The 18,222-nt window shown below is 39.1% G+C and overlaps 1 protein-coding gene across 2 annotated transcripts in view; it reads left to right on the top strand.

Annotated features, from left to right (window-relative positions):
* Window positions 1–236: 236 nt before the first annotated feature.
* PIWIL2 (piwi like RNA-mediated gene silencing 2) overlaps window positions 237–18,222 on the top strand; it is a 96,461-nt gene continuing 78,475 nt past the window's right edge. For both annotated transcript variants that reach the window (XM_058550561.1, XM_058550560.1), the window contains exons 1-9: window positions 237–530; window positions 1,715–1,802; window positions 1,945–2,083; window positions 2,570–2,776; window positions 3,377–3,487; window positions 6,252–6,369; window positions 6,839–6,963; window positions 8,077–8,157; window positions 8,464–8,577. In XM_058550561.1, the coding sequence (XP_058406544.1) occupies window positions 276–530; window positions 1,715–1,802; window positions 1,945–2,083; window positions 2,570–2,776; window positions 3,377–3,487; window positions 6,252–6,369; window positions 6,839–6,963; window positions 8,077–8,157; window positions 8,464–8,577 (1,238 nt within the window). In that variant the 5' untranslated portion in view covers window positions 237–275. The remainder of the gene's footprint in view (window positions 531–1,714; window positions 1,803–1,944; window positions 2,084–2,569; window positions 2,777–3,376; window positions 3,488–6,251; window positions 6,370–6,838; window positions 6,964–8,076; window positions 8,158–8,463; window positions 8,578–18,222) is intronic.

The following is an 18,222-nucleotide window of genomic DNA, read 5'->3' as shown; positions in this document are numbered from 1 at the left end:
AAGTGCTTCCTTCTACAACAGGTGATTATCTTACAAGACTGAGTTCTTTACGCGGCTGTTTGGGTAGAAAATATAAGTAAATTCAGGGAGGGCTTGGCGTCTAAGGGATTGCTGATGAAGAATATTTAGAATATTATGGGCTAAATAGAAGCTTTTGAAGTGAATATGATATAAGAGGTTGGTTGTATCACTGGTCTGACCCAAAGTAACTTTTTTTTTAGTGCTTTGTGAGTCTGTCTTAAAGGAAAAGGAAGCAATTGGGAATATTAATCTTTATGAAATGCTGGCAGGTAGTTAACCAGAACAGGATCAACACCCGTGTCCTCTGCAGCCTTTCAATGGATCCTGTCCGACCACCCTTCAGGGGCCCCTCTCCTGTGTACCCATCTCAGTGTGTACGGATGCCAGGTGCTTGGCCACAAGCTCCTAAACCTTTGGACTCAGCTCTGGGCAGGGCAGGACCTGCAGGCAGAGGCCATATATTTGGAAAGCCAGAGGAACCAAGCCCACAGAGTGGGCCAGCACAAAGGGTAAGACCGTGTCTGGAAGCATAACAGCAGATTACAGGTTATCATCAGAGGAAATAATGGATTTCAAAGTGCTTGGAAAACTGTGAAGCCCTATAGGAAAACAGGGCTTGGTTTTTTTTTGTTTCCTTTAACAAGTAGTTACATCTTCTGGGCATAGATTTCACATCTTAAGAATTGCAAGTCTAGAAAAAGTGCCTCATAACATAATGAATGCTAGATGGACTTGGGTTAATGCCTTAGCTTCTATAAACATAAATATAAATACATTTATACATAAGTGATGGGTTTAAAGATACAGCCTTTGGCTCTTTTCTGAGTGTTTAGATTTTCACTCTGGGTTTGCCTCTATGGTATTAGCAGCCACTCCTGCCTCTGAGGTAATTATTGTTGAGAATGGTTCCTTTCAGAGGGCTCTTTGCCCAAATCTTAAAGAAAAGGATAATCTTCAGCTATTGCTTCTGCCATGTGTACACTTGCATGTATGTGCATTCTTAATCTACTTTTGTAGATTAAGACAAATACAAGAATGTATTTGTCTATAGTTAATAAATCACAAAGAATAAAGAGCAAATGTAGAAAGAACCTAATAATGTATTTATGACAATTTTAAGTAGAGTTGACAGTGTCAAATGTAATGTTGTATAAAAAGAAAACTTGATGACAGTGGTCTTATACTTTTACTCAGATGAATTGCTTGAGTCTTTATGTGGCAGCTCTAACTGGTGCAACAGCAGTAAACTTTCAAGACTGCTACGGGAAAACAGTAGCAAGTTTTGTTGGAGGTTGTTAAAAAAAAAAACCCAAACGTCTGATATTCTTAAATGATCCAGCTTTTGTGAAAATTTATTAACCACAACACTTGTTTCCTCTTGCTTCGGGTATACAGGAAATAAACTAGAAAAATAGGAAAGTTAATTCTGTTCTGTTGCATTCTTTTATAAATGTACATCAAATCATGGACTATACCTATTTATACTTAAACACGTAATGTGACATAGTTAAGTGTTTTTTGAAAATTATAAGGATTTAAACACCTTTTTATGATATTTTTATCCTTTATTGTAACATTTATAGAATTTGAAAAAGTTGATTTTTATTATTTACCAAGACACTAAAAAAACCATTAGTATTTCTGGGGTTATAAACTATATCGTAGAATGACTTTATTCATTGATTTTCCATAGGAATCTGTGGGTTTGGTCTCCATGTTCCGAGGACTGGGCCTTGAAACAGTGTCCCAGACGCCTCTGAAACGGGAAATGCCTCCTTTAGGTATGTGGAAAACTAACTTGAGAAAATGTGGTGGTATGTATGATTGCTTTGTTCTTAAATTCATGCAGTTTATCTTCAGAAAAATAACTGTACTTTACATATTTAACTCACAGTTATAGCTGGGGTTTGCCCTTCCATTTAGGTAGAGGCATTTTAGGTCGAGGCTTGTGTACCAGTATGGTGCGCAAGGACAAAGAAGAACCCCATCCCACTTTTCCGGATCCTTCAGTGTTGGCAGCTGGGGATAGCAAGATGGCAGAGGCCTCCGTTGGTTGGAATAGGTGGGTAAAGTTGCCTCCCCGAATTACCGTCAAATTCAGATGAAATATCTTGGTAAGTCCAAAGGAAAACTCTAAAAAGGGTTGTATTATCTCATGAATAAACAGTACGGTTTTATATAAAAGAATGGTTATTTTCAGAGAATAGTCAGTAGCTAGTAATCCAATCAGTCATTGGAAAAGAATAGTTCTCCACTGAGTAGTTCACAGCTTCATTTGCCCTCTTAAGAAGTCAGGTTGATTGTGATGATTCTCTAACCCGGGTGAGGTAAACCTGCACCCCAGTTCTGCAGTAGAAGTTGGCCCTGAGATTCAGTATTAATAGCAACTGGTCAATGAGTCATGTTGGCATATTGGATTTGGAGAGAACTTTGAGTCCTGGGTCCATTTTGCTGAGTCCTCCAGGAAGAGAATGTAGACTTCAGGGAATAATTTAGATGGGGCATAGATTAAGCAAGTCCTCATTTGCCCCTCTTTTCAACATTTCAGAATGCTTGGAAGAGGGAATTCGGATGTGTCTTTATTACCGTTGGGAAGAGCAGCTGGTGGTGTAGGCAGAGGAGTGTATAAGACTCCCGGTGCTCTCAGCCTGACATCTCGAGATCCTGTCCAGCTGTCAGCAGCACCACCTCTGCCCCCGTCCTCACTGCACTCTCTCGATCGCCCTCCACTAGGGACGGCAGAACACAGGGAAAAGTAAGTCAGGAGTGCTGCCTTCTCTGCTTGGTAATGATGTGGGAGGAGGCCTTCACATAGTATTGTAAACACTGTTTCTGTTCTGTCTAAAGTCCTCCATGGGTGGTAAGTATTGCAGGGTTGTTTGTTTTGTTTTTTGCCAGTGGGGAGAATGACAAAGAGGTGGGACAATTCCTGGTGAAGGGGAAAGGGGTTAATGATATAGATAGTATGTACCGGGGAGTAGACTTTTGACTTTCCATTTCCTTCCCAATTCAGACATAGACAATTCTTTGTCATGTTGAAGATAAGGAAATCATTTAGGAGAAACATTGCAGCAGTTCATCTTTCTCTCTAGAACTAATGCTGTGTTCTTAGTTAGCTAACCCGGTCTATTCTGGTGATATTACTAGGGCAAATGGGCTGCCCTTGCTTCTGTAATTAGAGATTGCTGAGTGTATCTTTTAGCCTTCCAAGCTTGTTTTTGTATGTCTTGGTTTGTGTATTTGTAAGCAAAGTATGAAATATTACTTCCACCAGTATTTTTGTTTGTTTGTGGTGTGGGTTGTTTGGTTTTTTGTTTTTGGTATATGTGGGTGCTTTTGTTTTTTTGTTTTCCAGAGAGCTTTTTGTGAAACAAGGATCCAAAGGAACACCTCAATCTTTGGGATTGAACCTTATCAAAATACAATGTCATAATGAAGCAGTTTATCAGTATCATGTCACTTTCAGGTATTCACAGCTTTTTTTCTCTGTATGGTTCACTTCTTAGCAGTAATGAAATAGTTCCCATAGGATAACTGAATATTTTTCTGTATAAGTCCTGATGAACCTCCTCCCACAATAATACATATACTCAGATCCTTGCGGTAAGTTTAAGGTTAACGTGTATTTATTTATTTTTTGTATTTAGCTGTATTACCAATTCAGATTTTAACTTAATAGGTATAGTTTTATGTATGAGGTTAGAGGTGGGTTTACCGTGAAGTTCATGCAGCTTAAGTTCAGGATCTTTTATTTGCATAGACCTTGTCCATGACCTTTTAACTTATCTTCTATCCGTAATTTTGTATTCTTCTTCTTAAAGAGAGCCCCCTCTCCCCCAGTGATATGAGATCCACACCCCACAAAACCTGGCTCCTCCCTGCATGAGTCTTATACCAACATTTGACAGCTCTTCGGTGACAGTCTGGGTTAAATTTTAGGGTAAATGACTTTAATTTTATATCAGTAACTTCAGGATTTGTCATACTTTTTAAAAATTAAGAATTCATATTTGTGTTCTCTTTTAAAATCTCAGGAGAGTCATTAGCTGGAGGTTATTAGCTGGAATTGTGAAAAGGAGTGTTTTGGAATATCTGTGGAGAAAATAGTAAGGTGGGAGACTGAATTTTTGAAGGACAGCTACTAATTGGTACAGGAGGAAGAAATGGAGTGAAGGAAGAAAGGAAAAGTTAGGGGAAAAATACCCTGAAGACAGTTTATAAAGATCACAGGAAGGGCCCATTTGAATGAGGAGGGGGTGATTGACTTTGACCACAGAAAAAAAAGTTACTGAATTTGCTCTCAAGAGCACCTTTGGGGGCCGGCCCTGTGGCTTGGCGGTTAAGTGCGCGCGCTCGGCTGCTGGCGGCCCGGGTTCGGATCCTGGGCGTGGACCGACGCACCGCTTCTCTGGCCATGCTGGGGCTGCGTCCCACATGCAGCAGCTGGAAGGATGTGCAGCTATGACATGCAACTATCTACTGGGGGGGGAGAATAAAAAATAAATAAAATCTTTAAAAAAAAAAAAAAGAACACCTTTGGTGATCTTCTAGTAGCTTTGTTAAAGTTATGGAGAAAGAACTAGACTAAAAGAACAAAGGAGAGCAGAGGCCATGAGAAATAGCCAGTGACTTGGCCGCTCCCTTAAACAGTGTAAGAAAAATGAGAAATGGCATGATTATGGAAGGTAGCAGGATTACTTTAAAGGTTTCTATGCAGTGAGAAAGCAGAGCTGAGCACATATGACAAGTGAAGAGAAGGAGCCAGAAAGGAGGGTGAAATTGAACCCCTGAGAGGGGAAGATAGTGGGAATGGGCCTCTTCTGGAATGTCAGGGAAGGAGATGGGCGTTAACAAGAGAAAAGAGCCCTTTCTCTGGAAGCGGATTGACAACTGTCAGTGAAACAGAAAGGAGTGTGAGCGTGCTCACAGGTCTCTGCGTTAACCGGGCCGTGGAGAAGACATAGGGTCTGTAAATTTGAGATTGTAGAGCTGGACCTTTGAAGCCACAGTGTGAAGATGATGCCAGGCCATGAGAGAATACTGAGAGGTTGTAGTACAGTGGACTGGTCATCCCGTTGGGAGTCTAGAAAGACAGATTTAAATATTGTGTTTAGGGCATAACATTTTGTATGTGTATGAATATTTTTGAAGAAGCATTTTGAAATGTGATGTTAGCATGTGAGTGTTTAGTTTTGGGGACAACTATATTGGATACCACTTGATTTTTTTTTTTTTATGTTTCTTCATGTACTTGAACATGTGTGACCCGTTTTAACCTTGGATTTGTTTAAACTTTGCAGTTGTAGAATGAGGTTGAGTGTTACTGTGCTGTAATGGGGACAGTCATTGTATAAAGTAGCTACTGGAGTTTTTCAGAGCTGTAAGATTTATGCCAATGAATCAATAAAAAGTTGAAATTGCCATGAGTGAAAAGAGGTTAGAGTAAAATCCTATTTTTTGTGTGTGAGGAAGACCAGCCCTGAGCTAACATCCATTGCCAATCCTCCTCTTTTTGCTGAGGAAGATTGGCCCTGGGCTAACATTGTGCTCATCTTGCTCTACTTTATATGAGATGCTGCCACAGCGTGGCTTGAGAAGCGGTGTGTCGGTGTGCGCCCGGGATCCGAACCTGAGAACCCCAGGCCACCGAAGCGGAGTGCACGAACTTAACCACTATGCCACCGGGCCGGCCCCTAAAATCCTATTTTTTAAAAAATGTTTTTTAAAAATTGTGTATCTCTGCAGACTCTAGAGCAGGGATTGGCATATTGTGGTGGCCCACAGGTCAAATCTGGCCCACCGCCCGTTTTGTAATAAAGTTTTGCTGGAATATAGCCGTGCTCATTGGTTTAAACACTGTAGTGCTTTTGTGCGATGTTGGCAGAGTCGGGTAGTTGTAACAGAGACTATATGGCCTGTAAAGCCTAAAATATTTACTATCCCACTCTTTACAGAAGACCTCTTGTCTAAACTCTGGAAGAATGTACACTGACATGTTAAGGCAGTTGTCTTTGGGTGATGGAATCAGTGGGTGTTTATTTTCTGTGGGCAAGTATGCCTGATTGGGTCCAAGTTGTTTTTTCAGTCAGATGTATTTGTGTTTTTTAATATGACCACTAGATGGAGCAGTAGTTACGCGTGACTGCTTCTCTAACAGTGCTATTGCACAGCTGTAGTCAAGACTGCTATTTGAGTCAAATTGAAGTAAAATCCTCTCTTTTATTTTGTAGCCCCAACGTGGAGTGCAAAAGCATGAGGTTTGGCATGTTGAAGGACCATCAAGCTGTCACCGGAAACGTCACTGCTTTTGATGGATCCATTCTCTATCTGCCAATTAAGCTTCAACAAGTGAGACCAAATAGGAAATGTACTTTGGGCAGAAACCTGAGTGTTCTGGTACTTTGAGTGGTGGGAAATCATGGACTCCCTGAACATTTGAGTTGTATTTGCCTATTCTTAGAGGGAAGGCAGACTTCTCCCTGACAAAGAAATGACAAACTGAGAAGCTTTGATATTTGAGTTCTTCAAGAAGTTCCCTCCTCCATAAGAGGGGTGGTTGGAAGCCTTTGACCTCAGTCAGAGAATGGTTTAATATTTCAAATTCAAATTCGGATCTATTGCTAGTTCTCCATTGGGTTTCTCTTACCATATCCTTTCTTAAATCCTAGTTGTCATGCTGTATTTTGTCTAGCGGCAAAGTGAGGGGGCAGTACGAAACGTGTTTTAAGATATTTTAGTATTCTCTAGAACACTGCTGGATTAGATGAGGGCTTGGTAGTTTTGTCATTTCTTTTTACTTGCATATATTTATTTGAAGGTTCTTGAGTTAAAAAGTCAAAGAAAAACTGATGGTGCGGAGATCAGCATTAAGATTCAGTTGACAAAGATCCTGGAGCCCTGTTCTGACTTGTGCATTCCCTTCTACAATGTTGTTTTCCGTCGGTGAGAAAATAGCTGAAGTCTTATTTTCTTTAACCTATCTTGTACTTGTAACAATGCTCTTCAAGAAACTTGGATGGTGTTGTCCTGTAGCGCATATGTAGTGAGTTTGGAAACATTTATAAATGAGTGATATTAAGGCTAACTTACTCAAAAATTATTTCAAGTGATTGGTCAGATTCGAGTATATGAAAGTAGGTTTGAGGTAGCTGGATGGGGGATGGGTTCCTTTGGATTCATTCAGGAACTTTAAGAGCAGATTTTTATTGTGCATATTTAATGGTGTTAGTGATGGGGCTACTTGAGGAGATAGTGTGCAAAAAATTTTGCTGGAAGAGTTTTTTCCTAGTCTCTTGAGTTTTTTTTTTTTGGTGTGGTGAGGATTATGGGCCCCGAGCTAATATCTGTTGCCAACCTTCTTTGCCGAGGAAGATTGGCTCTGAGCTAACATCCCTGCCCATCTTCCTCTATTTTTTGTATGTGGGACACTGTCACAGCATGGCTTGATGAGCAGTGCGTTGGTCCGTACCCAGGATTCCAACCTGTGAACCCTGGGCTGCCAAAGCGTAGTGCACGAACTTAACCACTGTGCCGCCAGGCCGGCCCCTCCTCCCCACCTTGAATTTTTGGATACAGATAGCTCATAATTTTTTTTAACTTTTTTTTAAGACTCCTTAGTTTGCTTAGAACTTTTATTCCCAAACCACCTCTTTTTTAATGAAACACAGAACCTAATTTCTACCTGGTAAGGTGAACTGCCAGGAACAAACAACTTCCTATGCCAGACTGATATTCACAGACTTAGAAATTGACTCTCTTGTGTTCGTTTAGTTAATGGTGAAAAGTAATGTAAATTGAACCTGGGAAATCGACTTGACTTTTGGTTACCTAGTAAGTTGGAAAAGCTGCTGTCAGTTGCTTATACCCCAAGATAAATGCTTTGGTAGTTTTTATTTTTCTTTTGGAAAGAGTGTTCTCAGCGTAAAAGCTGTGTTGTGCAAAGATCACCAACGTTTCTGACCCTTTAAGCTTCCAGGGGGAAATGTAGCTAAGAGTAATGGAGCTTAATTTTTTTGATTCTTCTACTAGAAAACCCATTCTTGCTCTTTATTTCAGGGTAATGAAACTTTTAGATATGAAGCTTGTGGGGAGAAACTTTTATGACCCTACAAGTGCTATGGTACTACAGCAACACAGGTTGGTGGTGTTTTCCTCTTTCTCACTTTTGAATGTTCTGGAAAGAAATTTTTCATTGCAATCACCATATCTAGGACAAAAATCTCTCAGCAGTGTTTTAGGATAGTGGATACAATTTATCAGTTAAGTCTCTTCCATAGTTTAGTTTTTTAAGTAAGTTCACAATGATGTTTAATTTGTTTCTTCGCACTTTCTCATTCTTATTAGGGAGGGGCAGTATCTGCTCAAAGTATTGTTTCAAGTGAGGGCGTGGAAGTATCTGGGGTCCTTTTAGAACCTTAAGGTAAAGCCCATCTATCTCTTCAGATTGCAGATCTGGCCAGGCTACGCAGCTAGCATCCGGAGGACGGATGGAGGTCTTTTTTTGCTAGCTGATGTCTCCCATAAGGTCATTCGGAATGATTCTGTGCTGGACGTCATGTGAGTGAATGGTGCGATCTACCCTTAACAAGATAACAATTTTCTGAAAAGTTCAGTAATAACTGGTAATAAATACAGATCAGCCATTGTTCTGTTTGGGCTTTAAATGGTAGAACAGATTAAGAGTACTGAATGGGGGGCTGGCCCCGTGGCTTAGTGGTTGAGTGTGTGCGCTCCGCTGCTGGCGGCCTGGGTTCGTTCCCGGGCGCGCACCGGCGCACCGCTTCTCCTGCCATGCTGAGGCCGGGTCCCACATACAGCAACTAGAAGGATGTGCAGCTATGACATACAACTATCTACTGGGGCTTTGGGGGAAAAAAAATAAATAAAGTCATTAAAAAAAAAAAAAATACTGAATAGGTGTGCTCTGTTCCATAAGTTCTACCAAGATAGGCATCTGAAGATGCTGTACTTTGAGGAGGAATTGTATTTAAATCTGTGGTTAAGAAGACTTGTTTTAGTATACACACACACTGACTTTTTGTTTAAATGTGTTACTGTAGTAGATATAGATGTGTATACTTTGTAACGGCTATGTGAAATCCCACCTTAGAGATAAACCTGTGTGCGCCTCTGATTCTTTTTTTAGGCTGTGTACTTGGAAGTGAAATTACTTAATGAAATGGCTGAACATTTTAAAGACTTTAAATATTTAAAAGTAATAAGTTATTTAAATATATATTGATGAATTACCCTCTAGAAGACTTATTCAGTTTATTTTCCCACCAGCTATGTACAACTGCTGGGTGTTGTCAGGCTTATAAATCTTACTTATCTGATAAATTCCTTCATTCCTTCAACATATATTTGTTGAGCTCCAGTTGTGTACCAGAGTCTTGGGACATGTCAGTTAACAAAACCAAGGTAGACTTCTTTCCTCATGGAGTTTACATTGTCATCAGGTGAGATACACAATAGGTAATAAAGATGATAAGTAAATTGTATAGTGTAATAGCAGTGATAAGAGCTGGGGAAGAAAGGAGAAGTAGAACATGGGCTGGGAGAGATCAGGAGTAGTTGGGGTGGAGTTGGGTGGAGAGCTGTAATGTTAAGTAGAGTGATCAAGCTCCTTTGAGCCAGCACTTGCAAGAGGTGAGGACTTAGGCCAGGTGGATATATGGGCGAAGGGAGTTCTTGGCAGAGGCACAGCTGGGGGAAAGGCCTTAAGATAGAAATATGCCTGGCTTGTTCAAGGAGTGGGAGGATGCCAGGGTGGCTAGAGCAGAGCGAGGTAAGAGCGGTGAAGGAATGGAGTAGGTGGAGGAGTTGAGGATATAGGGCTTTGTAAGGCTGTCACAAGGAATTTAGCTTTCACTCCGCGTGAAAGGCAGGACTTAGAGTGGAGGAGCGACGTGATGTGGCTTGAGTGGTACAGGATCCCTCCCATTCCTGCATGGAGAACAGACTTGGTGGGGTGGGGAGACCCACCAGCAGGCTAGTGGAGGAGTCCAGTGGAAGAATCCAGTGGAGAAAGGAGGGTGGCAGCGGTGGAGGTGGTGAGAGGTAGTTGGCTTCTGGATGTATTTTGAAAGTAGCTCTTAGATTTTCTGATTTGATGTGGGATGTGAGAGAAAGAGGGGTTGAGGACAGCTCAAACTTTTTTTTTTTAACAGTCCAGAGGTCTTGTATTTTTTTTCACCTATCATGCCATGAATTCATAGGGAATGGGTTCCAGCAGCTCAGGCTCCTTTCCATTGGTTCTCACAAAGTATGCTTCTCTGGGTGGAGCAGGCTGATGCTTCAGCTGAACCCAAGTACCTTTCTCTTTGGCTTCCTTCTTTTTCTGATCATTTTCCTTCACTCGTTTCAGGAAGCTATCTCGGCTTTTAGAGCGATTAATATGCTCAGTATGTACATTAATTCTCTTGGCAAGAATCTTGCCCTTAACTTGTTTGTTTACAACAGTGCCAGCAGCGTGCTGGGTGACACTGTAGACTCAGTTTTGCCATGGTAGCATTGTGGGGCATTCCTTTTTGAACAGTGGCCACTCTCTTGATGTCTACGATATCACCTTTCTTGTAGATTCGCATGTATGTAGCCGAAGGAACAGCTCCATGTTTTCTAAAAGGCCTAGAGAACATATAGTAGGTGCCTCTCCTCTTTCCCTTTGTGTTGGCCGTTTTGCAAATTACTGGAAGATGGCGGTTCCGGCCAAATGCTGGCTAAAACTTTTTTGGGTTAATTTGTAATTATTTATTCTGTCTCTCCTAGACTTTCTCCCCCTGATGGTGGGGGCCATGTCTCTTTCTCTTACACAGTACACCCAGCCCTAGTTTATTACTAGCATGTAGTAAGTGTTCAAGAATATTTATTAAGTAAAAATAGATGTCTTCAAATTCACTATTTCTTTCTTTATGGTATCCGCCTTTGCTTTTCTGCTTAGAAAGGTCTGCTTATTTTATGTTTTATTTTTTCCAATGTTCTAAACCTTACGGAATTTATCTTGGTGTGGTGTTGGGATCATCATGATTGTCTTGGTACTATTACACAATTTATCGAAAAACATTTTTCTTTAGATCACTACCTTTATCATATGATAAAAATACTTGGATTTATTTCTGAATAGTTCGTTTTGATCCACTGGTTAAAACCAATGTGACACTGTTTTAATTATTGTAATTTTATTAGGTTTTAATATTTGTCAAGGAATTCTGTTTTCAGAATTTTCATAGTGAATGCCACCCACTTACTCCTTCATGTGATCCTTTGAATAATTTAGTGAAAATAAGAAAAAAAGTCAATTGACATTGACTGGGGAGAGTATTCAATGAGTCTTCCTGGTCACAAATATGGTATGTCTTTCCATTTATTGAGATTTATTTTATTTTTATTAAAGTTTTACCTTTATACTATATACTTACTTTTATATTATATACTTAGCACTAATTCAACTTCAAATTCACACCCACTTGTGTAATCTTACTGTACATGCAAACACTAGGTATTTTGTCATTTTCATCCTCCCTTCCCCTCCCCCTGAAAATCGTATTTCTGGGATTATGTAAATCAAACGATCTAGCTTTGAGCTCCTGTTCTCCAAGATAGTAAGAAGTCCTATGTGAGGCATCACCCCATTATATCACACCATGAACCCTGGGGTGTTTGTGATCCTGTGCTTAGTCCAGCTGCAGTGCCCAAGCAGTCAGCCATAGAGAGCGTGACCATGGCTGTCAGGGGTGGAGCTCTGCACATCTTACTCCTCCCTTGTACCCTTGCAATGGTTACAGACTTGGGGTTCTGCCACCTTTCTTCCCGTGTGCCCTTTATGTTCTGATGAACCACTGGAAACCACAGAAGAGCAGTTATTTTCCTGGAGGTAAGAAGTGCTCGGTCTTGAGAAATGCAGCAAGCTTTTATCCTCATCAGGAATGGACCAGAAATGGTTCACATCCTTCTCAAAAGGTAGTGCGCCAACTACGGTTTGCCAAATAACGTTAAGTTTCATATGTTGCTGTTAAGTGCTCAGTAATTCATTTAATGACCCATCCCCACAGAACTCAGTGTCATCTTAGAAACCTCTGTTAGAACCTGACTGGCTTCCATTTGGACTGGTTGCTCTCCAGGCTGGCTGGACAACCACTGTCTTGGGGTTCCCCTTCATTGCAATGACGAGTCCCTTTCCCTTTTTCCGCAGATCTTTTTCAGTTCAGATCCCATGACTATTTCCTTCTTGGTTTACTCTCTTGTTTTGGTGTAGAGCATGTCTTCCAGTATTTTCCTGAGGAATGGTACGTTGCAGGAAATGTTTTTGGATCTTACATGTTTGAAATGGCTTTATTTTATGTTTGATTGGGCATAAAATTCTAGGTTGGAGATAATTTTCCCTCAGAATTTTAAAAGCATTGCTCCATTGTCTTTTTCTTTTATTTTTTGGTATAATCTTTATCTACATTTATATATTCTTTCGCAATAAGACTATTTCCTTATTTGAATTTAACTCTTTGGGTGTTCTCATAGTAATGCTCTATTTCAATACACCTTATTTCTGAACTTTTCCACTTTTTCTTCCTGTGTGTGAGTAAACAACCATTTCCTACACCATCACTGTATCTTTTTTACCTCATTTATAACTTTTGGGCAAGCCCCAAATTTGCTTTTGACATTGCTTCATCCCTTCTTTTTTTTTCCATATGTTTATTTCTGGTTTGATCTATCTGTTAAATGCTGTGTATGTTACACACTTTTTAAAATTTATTATGACTTAGTAATGTATTTTAATATTGGTAAGGCAAGTCCTTCCTCCTTGCTCTTATTTCCACTGTCTTCCTTTATCTTTCCTATAACTATTTTCACATTTATTTTCCAGATTAATTTCAGAATCTTTTTGTTGAGCTCCCCAAAAATGCCATTGCAATTTTGCTCCGTTGTCTTTTTTTTTTTTTAATAACTTTATTTTATTTATTTATTTTTTTGTGTGTGAGGTGATCAGCCCTGTGCTAACATCTGTTGCCAATCTTTCCTCCTTCCTCCCCAAAGCCCCAGTAGATAGTTATAGGATATAGTTGTACATCCTTCTAGTTGCTCTTTGTGGGACGCTGCCTCAACATGGCTTGATGAATGGTGCGTAGGTCTGCGCCCAGGATCCGAACCAGCGAACCCTGGGCCGCCGAAGCAGAGTGCACAAACTTAACTGCTATGCCTAGGGCCAGCCCCAGAGGTACTTTCCTTCTATACCCATTTTATTGAGAGTTTTTATCATAAATGGATGTTGGATCTTGTCAAATGCTTCTCCGCATCTACTGAGATAATCATGTGATTTTTATTCCTCATTTGGTTAATGTGGTGTATCATTGATTGATTTGTGGATGTTGAACCCTCTCTGCGTCCCTGGTATAAATCCCACTTGGTCATGGTGTATGATCCTTTTAGTGTATTGCCGTATTCGATTTGCCAATGTTTTGTTGAGAATTTCTTCATCTATGTTCATCAGCAATATTGACCTGTAATTTTCCTTCTTTGTGTTGTCCTTGTCTGGTTTTGGTATCAGGGTGATGTTAGCCTTATAGAGTGAGTTAGGAAACATTTCGTCTTCTTCAATTTTTTTGTACTAGTTTGAGAAGGATAGGTATTAAATCTTCTTTGAATGTTTGGTAGAATTCTCCAGAGAAGCCATCTGGTCCTGGACTTTTCGTTTTTTGGGAGGTTTTTGATTACTGTTTAAATCTCTTTACTTGTGATTGGTCTACTCAGATTCTCTATTTCTTCTTGGTTTAGTTTTGGGAGGTTGTATGAGTCTAAGAATTGATCCATTTCTTCTAGGTTATCTAATTTGTTGGCATATAGTTTTTCATAGTATTCTCTTATAATCCTTTGTATTTTATTTATTTGAGCCTTCTGTCTTTTTTTCTTAGTGAGTTTGGCTGATGGTTTGTCAGTTTTGTTTATCTTCTCAAGGAACCAGCTCTTAGTTTCATTGATCCTTTCTACTGTTTTTTTGGTCTCTATTTCATTTATTTCTGCTCTAATTTTTATTATTTCCCTCCTTCTGCTGACTTTGGGCTTTGTATCTTCTTGCTTTTCTAGGTCTGTTAGGTATAGTTTAAAATTACTTATTTGAGATTTTTCTGGTTTGTTAAGGTGGGCCTGTATTGCTATGAATTTCCCTCTTAGGACTGCTTTTGCTGCATTCTGTAAGAGTTGGTGTGATGTATTTTCATTTTCATTTGTCTCCTATTTTTTTATTTCTCCTTTGATTCTTCATTGATCCAATGGTTGTTCAGTAGCATGTTGTTTAGTTTCCATATATTTGTGACTTTCTCAGCTTTTTTCTTGTAGTTGTTTTCTAGTTTCATAGCATTGTGGTCAGAAAAGATGCTTGATATTATTTCAGTCTTCTTAAATTTATTGAGACTTGCCTTGTTTCCCAACATATGGTCTATCTTTGAGAATGTTCCATGTGCTCTTGAGAAGAATGTGTATTCTGCTCTTTTTGGATGGAATGTTCTATATATATCTATTAAGTGCATCTGGTCTAGTTTTTCATTTAACTCCACTGTTTCCTTGTAAGGATGTAAGTGGGGTGTTGAGGTCCCCTACTATTATTGTGTTGCTGTTCATTTCTCCCTTATGTCTATTAATAGTTTTATATACTTTGGTGCTCCTGTGTTGGGTACATATATATTCATAAGTGTTATGTCCTCTTGGTGAAATGTCCCTTTTATCATTGTATGGTGCCCCTCTTTATTGCTCACTGCCTTTTTTATCTTGAAGTCTGCTTTGTCTGATATAAGTATGGCAACACCTGCTTTCTTTTGCTTGCCATTTGCTTGGAATATTGTCTTCCATCCCTTCACTGAGTCTGTGTTTGTCTTTAGAGCTGAGATGTGCTTCATGGAGGCAGCATATTGTTGGATCTTGTTTTTTGATCCATCCAGCCACTCTGTGTTTTTGATTGGAGAATTTAATCTGTTTACATTTAGAGTGATTATTGATATATGAGGGCTTAATATCTTTATATATATACACCCTATATATATATTTTTATATATACATACATACCACATATTTTAAATCCATTTATCTGTTGATGGACACTTAGATTGTTTCCATGTCTTGGCTCTTGTAAATAAGGCTGCACTGGGGCCAGCCTGGTGGTACAGTGGTTAAGTGCACATGCTCTGCTTTGGCAGCCTGGAGTTCGCAGGATCTGAACTTGCGAAGCCATGCAGTGGCGGCGTCCCATATAGAGTAGGGGAAGAAGGGCACGGATGTTAGCCTAGGGCCAATCTTCCTCAGCAAAAAAGAGGAGGATTGGCATTGGATGTTAGCTCAGGGCTGATCTACCTCACACACACAAAAAATAAATAAAAAATAATGCTGCAGTGAACATGAGTGTGCATATATCTTTTCAAGTTAGTGTTTTCATTTCCTTCAGATAAATACCCAGGTGTGGAATTGCTAGATAATATGGAAATTCTATTTTTAATTTTTTGAAGAACTGCCATATTGTTTTCTGTAGTTGCTGCACCAATTTACATTCCCACCAACAGTGCACAAGGGTTCCCTTTTCTCCACATCCTTGCCAGCACTTGTTATTTCTTGTCTTTTTGATAATAGCCGTTCTGACAGGTGTGACGTGATATCTCATTGTGGTTTTGATTTGCGCTTCCCTGATGATTAGTGATGTTGAGCACCTCTTCATGTACTTGTTGGCCATCTGTGTGTCTTCTTTGGAAAAATGTTCATAGCCTTTGCCCATTTTTTAATTGAATTGTTTGTTTTTTTGCTGTTGAGTTGTATGATTTCTTTACATATTTTGGATAGTAACCCCTTATCAGCTTTATGATTTGCAAATATTTCCTCCCATTCAGTAGATTGCCTTTTCATTTTGTTGATAGACCTTTGCTGTGCAGAAACTTTTGAGTTTGATGTAGTCCCACTTGTTTATTTTTGTTTTTATTACCTTTGCTTTTGGTCTCCAGGGTTGTCACTTCCGAGAGGAGATTATAAAAAGATTATGGCTTCCATCTTGAGTTCTCTCTCTTGTTGTCTCTTAAATCGCTCACTCAAGGGGAAGCCAGCTGCACTAAAATGAGCTTAGAACCAGGTCCTCCATCACTTGAGCTTTGAGATGTCTGCAGCCCTGGCTGACACTTCCTTACTTTCCTTATGAAAGACCCCAAACCAGAGGCACCCAACCAAGCCACACTTGAATTCCTGACCCACACAAACTGAGAGATAATAAACATGTATCTCAGCTTTATTGAGATACAATTCACACACCATACAATTCACCCATTATGAGTGTAGGTTAACGTATTGAGAGTCGTACATCCATCATTACAGTCAATTTTAGAACATTTTCATCACCTTAAAAAGAAACCCTCAGCCCTTAGCCATCACTTCCCAATCCCCTCATCCTCCCCTAGACCTAGGCAACCACTAATATGCTTTCTATATTTATAGATTGGCTTATTCTGAGCATTTCATATAAATGGAATCGCATAATACATGTATAATAATCTTTCACTTGGCATGTTTTCAGGGTTCATCCATGTTGTAGAATGTATCAGTACTTCATTCCTTTTTAATGATGAATAATATTCCATTGAATGGTTGTATCTTATTTTGTTTATCCATTCATCAGTTGACAGACATTTGGGTTATTTTCACCTTTGGGTTGTTACAAATAACATTGCCATAACCATTTGTGTACAAGTTTTTTTGTGGACGTATGTTTTCATTTCTCTTGTATAGGTACATATGAGTGGAATTGCTGCATCAAATGGTAGCTTTATGTTTAACCATTTGAGGAACTGCCACACTGTTTTCCAAAGCAGTCATACCGTTTTACATTCCCACCAGCAGTGTGAGGTTTCTGATTTGTCCGCATTTTCACCAACACTCGTTACTATCTTTATTTGTGATTCTGGCCTCCAAGTGGATGGGAAGTGGTGTGATTTTGATTTGCATTTCCCTGATGATTAATGATGTTGAAAATCTTTTTATCTTATTGGCCATTTGTATATCTTCTTTGAAGAAATGTCTGTTTAGATCCTGTGCCCACTTTTTAAATTGGGTCATTTGTCTTTTTATTATGGAGTTGTAAGATTTCTTTATATATTCAAGATAGAAGTATCTTATGAGATATATATATGATTCGGAAATTTTCTTTCATCCTATGGGTTTTCTTCACTGTCTTGATAGTGTCATTTGAAGCACAGAAGTTTTTAATTTTGATGAAGCCCATCTTATCTGTTTTTTCTTTTATTGCTTGTGCTTTTAGTGTTATATAAAAATATATTGCAAAATCTGAGGTCACAAAGATTTACCACTATGTTTTCTTCTAAGAGTTTTATAGTTTTAGCTATTACATTTAGGTATTTGATCCATTTTGAATTAGTTTTTGTTATGTGGTATGAGGTAAGGTCCAACTTCATAGTTTTGCATGTGGATATCCCCGTTATCTCAACACCATTGATTGAAAAGACTCTTCTTTCCCCATTGAATGGTCTTGGCACCCTTGTTGAAAATCAGTTGATCATAGACACATGGGTTTATTTCTAGACTTTCACTTCTGTTCCATTGGTCTATATGACTGTCCTTAAGCTAGTGCTACACTGTCTTATTACTGTTGCTTTGTAGTAAGTTTCAAAATTGGGAAATATGAGTCTTCCAACCTTGTTTTCTTTTTCAGGATTGTTTTGGCTATTCTGGATTCCCTGCAACTCCATATCAGTTTTAGAATTGACTTGTTAATTTCTACCAAGAAGCCAGCTGGTATTCTGATACGGATATATGTTGAATCTGTAGATTAATTTGAAGAGTATTGCCATCTTAACAATATTAAATCTTCTGATCTATGAAGAAAAGATTTTTTCCATTTGTTTAGATCTTCTTTAATTCCTTTCAACAAAGTGTTATAGATTTTAGAGTATAAGTTTTGCATTTATTCCTAAGTATTTTATTAGTTTTTGATGCTTTTATAAATGGAAGTTTTTAAAATTTCATTTCAGAGCCAGGATGGCCTAGTGGTTAAAGTTTGGCACACTCTGGTTCAGAGGCCCAGGTTCAATTCTCGGGTGCGTAACCATACCACTCATCTGTCAGTAGCCATGCTGTGGCGGCGGCTCACATAGAAGAACTAGAAGAACTTACAACTAGAATATACACCTATGTACTGGGGCTTTGGGGAGAAAAAAAAAA

The sequence above is a fragment of the Diceros bicornis genome, chromosome 11 (genome assembly GCF_020826845.1).
Source record: "Diceros bicornis minor isolate mBicDic1 chromosome 11, mDicBic1.mat.cur, whole genome shotgun sequence".
In the NCBI taxonomy this organism is placed as follows: Eukaryota; Metazoa; Chordata; class Mammalia; order Perissodactyla; family Rhinocerotidae; genus Diceros; species Diceros bicornis.
This window is presented reverse-complemented; position numbering and strand designations above follow the sequence as displayed.